Below are 10,610 nucleotides of genomic sequence, written 5' to 3' on the forward strand. Positions count from 1 at the left end.
ACCAGAGTATTGTTTACAGTAGAGATTTATATAGTTTATCAAATATGATTAATATGTTCTAAAATTATTGTAGCTTGAGAATATAAATATAGTACAGAAACATGTTTTACAGTATTTTTCATATATGTGTTTTACAGAATATACAGACAGTAAATATATTTTACAGCAATTATAGAAATACCATGATTATACAATTTTATAGTACAATGACATACAGATTTATAGTTAATTACAAAAACACAGCTGATATAGATATAGTTTGCTACAGTGTCATGGTTTATACAGTTATTACAGAATCATGGTAAAACAGATAGTTGTATATAGATATGTATTATATAGTATTAGACCCTGTTGGACCATACAATTTACAAAGCACAGTACCGTAACTACATACAGTAGATAGAGTGCAATCACCTATTCAAATAATACGTGGTATAAAGGTTGATCGCATAGAGCCCACGAGTGGAAAAACTCCCCATCAGACATGGGTTAAGGAGGGCTGATCAAATTATGGAGTATAGTGATTTAATTCCTGGTTGGCCAACCAGGGTAAATCCTGCCTACGGGCCACACAACCCTGTCTTGAGGGGTTAAATTATGACACACAGTAATCCACAGGGAAGTTTACAGTTATTACTATGTTTGCACAGGTTTACAGAAACAATATATATATATTAGCAGTATTTTGAGTAGAAACCTAAAGTATAGAAATGTTAAGTAACAGGTAAAAGAGGAAGATTTATATTACTGGTATTGTACTTTACAGTTTTAGTGATACATGACTATATACTAATAGATTTTCACGATATTGTAACTCATTTGTCACACACTGGTAATAGCATTTTTCGTCTTACTAAGTGTTAGCTCATCCCAATTACTTTAACATTTTTCAGGTGTTCCAAGTAGGCGAGCAAATCAAGCTCGTAGATAGAGGGGTCTCAGTATTGCCCTGACAGCAGTGTGAGTATTTTTGGGAGTATTTTTGTATAGCCTTAGCCAGTTGAGGGTATTATGAAAAACAGACATATGTGTATATTTTGGGAAACACTTTAGCACTCCGGTATTGTATATAACTATGTATGGTTATGTTTATTTGATTTCTACTTTTTGCTGCTTAGGTTGATGATTAGGTTTAATCTAGTATGGTATCAGAGCATTTTAAATGTTATAGTATAAAAAATAAAAAATAAAACCCAAGTTAAATAGCAGGTCATTGCACCAACTACCCCCAAAGTCTAGCACGCATGCTCGAAGCATATCTTCTAATATCTGAATTGTCCTCTCAGTCCGCCCGTCTGATTGAGGATAGAATGTCGTGCTAAAAGATAATTGAGACCCTAAAGCTCCCTGCAAGCTTTTCCAAAATCGTGACGTGAAACGCGGGTCCTGATCTGACACTACAGACACAGGCACACCGTGAGAACAAACTATCTCCTGAATATAAATCTTTGCAAGTATGCTAATGAAGTACCTAATCTTGATGGGAATAAAATGGGCGGTCTTAGTCAAACGACCTACAATCACCCAGATTGCATTCTGGCCATGCAATGCCGACGGCAACCCTGAAACAAAATCCATAAATATGTGATCCCATTTCCACTTTGGGATAAAAAGTGGCTACAACTGGTCTGCTGGCCTTTAGTACTCAACTTTTACCTGCTGGCACGTCAAACACTGTGCTACATATTCAGTAATTTCTTTCTTCATACCACTCCATCAATAAGACTCTCGCAGATCCTTATACGTTTTCGTGCTGCCGGGATGAACTATGTATAAATATCTGTGAGCCTCTTCTAAGATGGTCTTTCTGATATCATTATCAGTAGGAACACATAATCTAGAACGGAACCGAAAAGCCCTATCATCCGAAATACAAAATTCCTCTCCTTGACCATTCCGTACTCTGACCATTACCTCTGCTAACTTTGGATCCTCTTTCTAAGCAGCTTTAATCCTTTCCTATAGAGTAGGCAACACCACTAAATTGGAAATACATGCCCGAGGATCACTCTTAACCAACTTTATACCAAGTCACTCTAGATCCATCATGGTCGGATACTGAATCTTTATAGCTTTCAACATTGGTCTCACAGACTTCCTGCTCAGCGCATCAGCTACCACGTTTGTTTTTCCTGAGTGGTAACTGATAATACAATCAAAATCTTTAATAAGCTCCAATAACCTTCTCTGCCTCATGTTCAGTTCCTTCTGAGTGAAAAAGTACTTTAAACTCTTATGGTCGGAGAAGATTTTGCATCGTTCGCCACACAGGTAATGCCTCCGAATCTTCAATGCATGTACTACTGTAGCTAATTCAAGATCTTGGATAGGGTAGTTCTTTTCATATTCTTTCAACTTTCGAGAGGCATACGCCACCACCCTACCATGCTATATCAATACACAACCAAGTCCCTTTAAGGACGCATCACTATAGATAACATAACCCCCACCCCCTGACGGGATGATCAACACTAGGGCCGTGACAAGCCTTTGCTTCAATTCATGGAAACTCTGCTCATAGCTGTGACAACCTGAATAATAATGGGATTTAAATAATAAAGAGGAAGGGAAATGGAGATGGTAACAGAAGGAGGAAGTCGATGACATTGCACTTTGGAAGGAATACTTGAGGGAAATCATCAGAGCTTCGTCAACGAATACAGGGGATTCGTCGACGAAGGTATAAGAGAATACGTCGACGAACACAAGATTCATCAACGAGAAAATACCGAGAGAGATTTTGAGCCAAATGAATTTTGTCAACGAGGACTAAATTTCATTGACGAAAATATTAAAGGATTCGTCGACGAATGACGTGGCTCGTCAACAAATCCAGTTCTATAAATATAAAAATCTAGATTTTTGTTACTTCATAACTAAGCAAACTCATTTTCTCTCTCTTCCCTTCGGTTCTCTCTCTCTCTCTCTCTCATCAATTTTGGGCTAGATTTACGCTGGTTCAACAATATGAAGTCACCACGATGCTCTTGGGGAAGTTCTCTCCAAATCTGCCGGAGTGAAGCGCTGGTGAAAGCAAGTTGGAAATCATCCCTAAGTTGAGGTAAGGATTTTTAAACCAAATTTGACCTTACGGTAGTTATAGGAAATGATGTACACGTAGAAATACTGAAGTTTAGTACTGTGAGTTTTCATTTTCAGGGTCTTAATTAGGAAATCCTACGGGTTTCAGGCTAGGATATTTTAGGGGTTTTCTCAGTAGTCAAGTAAGGGAATAAACTAAAGCAGTCATTTTCATGCGAATTATTATTATTTATGAGAAAAGTTATTTTCTGAAAAGCATGTATTATATCTATAGATTACTAGGGAAATGTACGTTTGAGAAAAATACTGCTAATATGCTAAAATGTATAAATATGTATGAGATGTTGGAAAGTATGATTTTAAAATGCAATGTATACTTTTACACAGCAAATGTGTGGCATGAATATTATTTTACGTGAGAAAATATTATGATATGATGATGATATGAATGCAGTATGATTTGAGAAGTTATGAAAGTATAAAGTACATTATGATTCTGACAAATATATTATTAAATGATTATTTTCAAAATGACGTATGTATGTATGATTTCGGCGTAAGGTCGTATTTATGAATTGTTAGGTGCAAGACCATATTTATGAAATGTCCGGCACAAGGTCGTATTTATGAAGGCCGTAATTATGAAATGTTCGGCACAAGGCCGTAATTATGAAAAATGCTATAATATCACGTACTATATGTTATAAGAACCCAGATGTTAGTTTAGTTCAGTTTCAGGAGCTCGGTACCGTAACTATATAGATTAGATATCTATGTTCAGACTTGTGCTAACTACCCCACAAGGGGGTGGGGGATGGATAGTCAATGTGACTTTCAGTGTAGAGTTGTAGACGTCCACCTGACAGTCCAAACTAGGGTGTGGCAGGCCCATCGTACTTACAGACATATTTTTGACTCGATAGTGGTCGGCCAGCCATTGTCGGGTCCCGCCTTTGGGCCGTACAACCCGTCATGGGGGGTCATACATGACATTAGCTAACTATTCATCTTGGGTATATTTTCAGTATTATCAGTTATAACAGATGTTTTACGTACGATATGATTTATTAGCAAGTATGGAATTATATGATTATTCAGTATGATATGATGAACGTTTATGAGAATATGAGATGTATTGTATAGGTATAATTGTATTAAATGTTCATGTTGCCACACAACTGTATTTAATTTATTTTCCTTTACTGAGATGTGTTTCACCCCCAACATTAATTAATTTTTTTTTAGGAAACCTTGAGTGACCGGCGGGTCGTGGCCGCTGTTGAGTTAGTGATATTACCTCGTTAGAGGGTAAGATTTTGTACTAGGGTCAGAATTATTTTTTGTTTGATCCTAGAGTTATTTTGATGTTTATGAGGATATGTATAAATATAGTTTTATAATGTTGTAGTAAACTCTAGTATTATGTTTTATGGTTGGATGATTGAGATTTTATACTTACTACTACTTAGGTTTTCGCTGTGATTGACAGGCATCCTCGTTACCCACTGGTTTGGATCGACTTTTCCATTTAATATATTACATTTTATGTTAAGGAATTTGAGGTCGTTACATTGCTATCGCCTCATTCAAACCTAGTATTATTCCTAGTCAATCATGTCATAGGCCCCGATAACGCTGAGAAACCCTCAATAAATTACGGTAATACCCTGCTAACCCCAAGAAACTCCTGATCTTCTAGATGTTGCTCGGTCTAACCCAATTCACTACCGCATCAATTTTCTAGGATCCATATAAATTCCCTCCCCTAAGATGACATGCCCCAAAAACACAACCTTCTCGAGCTAGAATTCATATTTGCTGAACTTGCTGTATAACTTCTTTTCCCTGAGCTTCGGTAAAACCTGTCCCAAATACGTCTCATTCTCCTCATAACTTCTCGAATAGACTAGTACATCATCAATAAAAATAACAATAAACTGGTCTAAATATTGGTGAAAGACTCTATTCATCAAGTCCATAAATATAGCAGGAGCATTCATCAGACCAAATGGCATAATGAGGAATTCATAATGCCCATATATGGTCTTGAAAGCTGTCTTCGAGACGTCTTCTGCATTCACTTTCACCTGATGATAGCCTGATCTGAGGTCAATCTTGGAATACACCTGTGTACCCTGGAGCTGGTCAAATAAATTATCTATATGGGGTAGAGGATACTTGTTCTTAATTGTCACTTTATTAATTTTCTTATAATCTATACACATCCTCATGGACCCGTCTTTCTTCTTCACAAGTAACATTGGAGCTCCCCATGGAGATATACTGCACCGGATAAAACCCTTATCAAGCAAATCTTGCAACGAATTCTTTAATTCTACCAATTCTGCTGGCGCCATTTGGTAAGGTGCTTTAGAGATCGGTGTTGTACCTGGGAGCAGATCAATAGGAAAATCTACCTCCTGATCAGGTGGTAAGTCCGGTAACTCATCTGAAAAAACATCTGTAAAATCCTTTAGTACTGACGTACTAGTGAGCTTCAATTAATTTCCTATCATTTCCTTCACAAAGGCCATGAATCCTTGACAACCACTCGGGAGCAGTCTCCTCGCCTGAATAGTTGAAACTAACTGAGGCGGGGATTGTACTCGCAACCTTATAAACATGAATTCTGGTCTTTCCAGAGGTATGAATATTAGTTATTTCAAACGACAGTCTATGCTAGCGTAATTAATAGCTAACCAATCCAGACCAAAAATTACATTGAACCCGTGCATATCTAATACTATCAAACCAACTGATAAAATTTTCCTTTGAATATCAACTGGATAGCCTCGGAGCACTCTGCTACACCTTACTATAGATGTTGTCAGTGTAGTGACTAACATTTCGGTGTCTAACAACTGTGTTTCTAGCCCATATAATCTAATACACTCCATAAAAACAAACGAATGTGTGGCTCCTAAATCAAACAATACAATAACTTTAAATGAAAACATATGAATCATACCTGTCACCATAACGTCGGCTATCTCAGCATCCCCAGGCATCAAAGCATAGACCCTCGCTCGAGCTACCTTCCTCTCCTGGCCACCACGGGGCGCTTGATAGCCTCCCCGGTACGGTCTGGGAGCAGGAGCAATATCTAGTGGTGTTGGATAGGCTCCCCATCAGATATGGGTTGAGGGAGCCGATTTGACTATCGGAGTTCAGTTGACTTACCCTAGTCGGTCAGCCAGGTTAGGTCCCACTTTCAGGTTGCACAACCCTATCATGAGGGGTTAATTCATGACTTCAGTTATCCATCCAAAGAATTTTCACAGTTATTATTTATATATATTATGATCAGATTTACAAACGACAGTTATAAGTATTATCAGTATTATGAATAGAACATTTTGAATAATCAGTTTATGTTAAGCTACGTAAGCATGTTTTATATTATAACAGATATACAAGTTTTCTCAGTTTTGTTATACATGGTATTATTTTTTTTAGATCATATTTTCCAAGTATATGACTCACTTTCTACACCCTAGTAATAGGATGTTTCTTCTTACTGAGCGCTGCCTCATCCTATTTAATTGATATTTTTTAGGTGATCCAGTCAGGTGAGCAGATCAAGCTTGCAGGTAGAGGGGCTACTGTGCTACCCTGCCAGGAGGGTGAGCGTTTTTGGGAAAGAGGGTATTTTTTTGTAGCCCGAGTTCAGTTATGTTTGTATATTTTGGGAATATTTAGCACTCTAGTATTGTTTTGTATATGTATATGGTTGGGGATACTCGACCTCAGCTTCCCGCTGCTTAGGGTGATGATTTTTATTAATTAGAAAATAACGAAGAAGTGGAATTTCATAGTATTTATTAGTTCAAAAAATAAAATTATTTAGCAGATCATTACAGAGATATCTCTATAAACCGCGCTGCATACTGTTGGACCGACTGCTATTTCTGCTTTAGATTCAGGAACTCTAGCATTCCTAACAGTGGCTAGAAAATATCTGTAAAAAAAAAATTCTTTAAATCGGTCTCATGTCATAACTATCAGCGTCGTCCTCTGCTGCTCCAGAAGTCTCACAGTAGTCCACCACCTCTCAGCCTCCCCTGTCAGTTTATAGGGGGCGAAGAGGACCCTCTGTTCCTTTCGTACACTATAATACGACCAAGACTTTCTTGATCTCTTGCATCCAATTCTTGGCGGCTGCAGGATCAACTCCTCCTGAAAATGTCGGAGGATTCATCTTGGTAAACTTCTCTTTCATGCACCCATGACCTATAGACGGGCCTCCCTGCTCTCTGGAGCTCCTAGCGATCTCAACCATAACCTACCGAGCCACACTGCATAGTACCGCATCAGAATCAGTCTCGCCTGCACTCGAGGGCCCTACACCATCACTTCCGCTCGCATGGGCACTACCTTCTCTAGGATCCATCCTGAAAAATAATAAACGTGATTTAGAGACCCTATCCTTATAGTTTACTCGCCTAACATAGTTCCCTATCATAACATCATCTTATTTTTAGATCGTGTCCTACATTTTAGAAACACAATCTGACAATAGTTTACTATGGTTTTTCCTAAAATCGTCACCCTAGGAAAAACACAGAAACCACCACAGAAGTCCTATCTCTAAACTATAGAACAAAATCTTAAATTGTTTTTCTATACTCAGGTATTGTTTCCGTTACACTCTAAAGTTTACAGAATCTAACAACTTAGGTTCTGATACCAAACTGTAACGACCTGTATATTTTACCAAAATTTTTTTTTCCATAATAATAGTATCCATATAATAGTCCTGACAAATCATAATCACGCTCATACCTAGTTGCTTGGTCGTTCAAGCTACTTCTTTTTAATTTTTTTACTCTTTACTTTTCAAAGTAATTTTTTATATTTTTGTAGAAGGTCAAAAATTTCATTCAATGAAGACATATAATTAGACCATATCAAGTACAAGTATAGTGTGCTGCAACAACCAAATGTTAGGTGAAGAATTCTGCACACCTCCTCTCCTTAATCTTTCATATTTTTGTTAATAAATTCATTTGCCCTGTTCAATAAAAAAATTTTTAAAAAAAAGACTAGGTCGAGCAGAGGTCAGACTAGGTTAAAATTCCTTGAATTTGCTTGCAAACCTAGAATCCTTTAATATTATAGTTGCCCGGCTACGATTGAGATCAGAAAAATAAAAAATGACAGTTCAATCCCCTCACCCTTCTCTGACCAGCGAGTGGCCAACGCGTGCAAACCCCGTTACTCCTTCAACCCCTCCACAGGCGCACATGCAGCCGCCTTACGCATTTGCCCTACATGGGCTTGGACTCCTTTTATCTTTTCTTTGAGGTTTTTGTTTTGAATATCAGTTTTCCGCCTTTGTGGAATCGATGGTTTGAATGTTTCAGCGTTGGAGTCAATCTGCGTGGGAACCTACCCACCCATTTACTTAGAATAGAAACTCAAACATTTGGGTATAAATTGAGAGCCAAAGCTACACCAAATCCATTACTACATACTCAAACCATATATACATTTGAACCACAGTAGTTTCCAAAGCGTCACATAATGGATTATCTCATACTAGTCATTGCATTTTCCATAGTCTGGACATTCATTCGTTCCCTCAATTCCGCCGTCCTAGCCCGGCGGAAATCACCGGCCGCTCCGCCGCCGCCCGGCCCACCCCGTCTCCCCGTCCTGGGAAACCTCCCCCAACTCCGCGGCGGATCGCCCTACCAAATACTCTCCACTCTCGCCAAAACATATGGCCCCGTTATGTCTCTCAAGCTCGGAACCGTCACCACCGTGGTCTTCTCCACCGCAGACGCCGCCAAAGAGGCTTTGAGTAAACACGACGCCGTCTTGGCCGACCGAGCGGTCCGCCACGTTGCCAAGGCCCTAGACCACCACAAGGCCTCCGTCATATGGTCGCCCGTGTCGGACAACTGGCGCAACCTGCGCAAGATCTTGACGGTGCAAATGTTCGTGACCCACCGCCTCAACGCCAGCCAACACCTCCGCTTGAAAAAGGTGCAGCAACTGCGCGAGCACTTGAGCGAGAAGTGCCACGACGGCGCCGCCGTGGACGTGGGCGGAGCAGTGTTCACGACGCTGCTGAATATGATATCGAACACTCTGTTCTCGGTGGATTTGGCGGGTTACTGTTCGGAGGAATCACACGAGTTTGAGAGCATGGTGTTTGGGGTGATGGAGGAAAGCGCAAAGCCTAATCTGGCGGACCTTTTTCCTGCTCTCCGGTGGATGGATCCGAAGGGTGGGCAGAAGCGGGTGACGATGATTTGTGACAAGTTCATGGGATTGTTTGAAAAAATTATTAAAGAAAGATCGCAGGCCACAAGCAGTTCGTCCTTGAGGAATAATAATGATGTGTTGGAAGCGCTCCTCAATCTCAACTTGGAGAACGACTACCAGCTTACTCTCAATGATTTGAAACATTTGTTTCTGGTAAGAATTGATCAACCCTCTCTACCAAAACTTACAGATTCTATAAACAATTTATGATGATTAGTAAATTAAGTTGTTTTTCTTTTCATTAATTATTAGTAAAATAGAAAGGAAATTAATTATTTTATGTACCTTTTTTTTTTTTTTTTTTCCAGGATATATTTGTTGCTGGAATTGATACAAGTGCGAGCATGTTGGAATGGGCAATGGCAGAATTACTTCACAATCCTGAAAAGTTGGCAAAAGCCCGAACTGAGCTCCAACAAGTTCTTAGCGAGGACGGACAAATCCAAGAATCAGACATTTCAAACCTCCCTTACTTGCAAGCAGCGGTAAAAGAAACATTGCGATTACATCCTCCAGGCCCCCTTTTACTTCCTCATAAAGCTATGTGTGACGTAGAAATATACGGTTTCAAAGTTCCCAAGAATGCTCAAATACTAGTTAATGTGTGGGCAATTAGCCGAGATCCGAGCTCGTGGTGCAACCCAAATTCATATTATCCTGAAAGATTCTTGGAGAGCAAGATTGATTTTAAAGGACGTGATTTCGAGTTTCTACCTTTTGGCGCTGGAAGAAGGATTTGTCCTGGACTGCCATTGGCTCATCGAATGATGCATGTGATCTTAGCTACTTTTCTTCACTTTGATTGGAAGCTTGATGGTGGTATGAAACCAGAAGACATGGACATGAATGAAAAGAGCGGTGTTACCTTGGTGAAGAGAGCCAAACCTCTTTGGGCTATTCCAATCAAAGCTTAGACTCCGTACATACATTATCTTTTATTTAATTTTTTATTTTAATTTTATTAATTAAGTTTGCATTTTATTTTAATAAAATGGTTTGTAAAATAAAGGGCATGCTTGTTATAGCACAAGTAATAACTTATAACTGTGCATCATCTATGAGGTATATAATAGTTAACGTCGTTGTTCTTCCATCACTTTTAAATTACAATTTTAAGAATATACAGTAATGTTCGAGAAAATTATCCAATTCATTGGCATCTTGTGCACTTCCATGAACTCGTGCCTCTATTCTTTCGGCTACTTAAATAATGTGTAGCTTGCTAACAATTTGCATAGTCAATTGGCATTTGACTACAAAACAATACCCCTCCACCATGGTGGCACGTATTTCCCCTT

At 39.0% G+C, this 10,610-nt stretch overlaps 1 protein-coding gene across 1 annotated transcript; it reads left to right on the forward strand.

Moving 5' to 3' along the window:
* The first annotated feature begins 8,503 nt into the window (after positions 1-8,503).
* LOC131165951 (cytochrome P450 76T24-like) lies at positions 8,504-10,320 on the forward strand. Its single transcript, XM_058124133.1, has 2 exons — positions 8,504-9,465; positions 9,621-10,320. The coding sequence occupies exons 1-2, from the start codon at positions 8,566-8,568 to the stop codon at positions 10,224-10,226; spliced, it is 1,506 nt and encodes a 501-aa protein (XP_057980116.1). The 5' UTR covers positions 8,504-8,565; the 3' UTR covers positions 10,227-10,320.
* Positions 10,321-10,610: the final 290 nt, after the last annotated feature.

The sequence above is a fragment of the Malania oleifera genome, chromosome 10 (genome assembly GCF_029873635.1).
Source record: "Malania oleifera isolate guangnan ecotype guangnan chromosome 10, ASM2987363v1, whole genome shotgun sequence".
NCBI classification, from domain to species: domain Eukaryota; kingdom Viridiplantae; phylum Streptophyta; class Magnoliopsida; order Santalales; family Ximeniaceae; genus Malania; species Malania oleifera.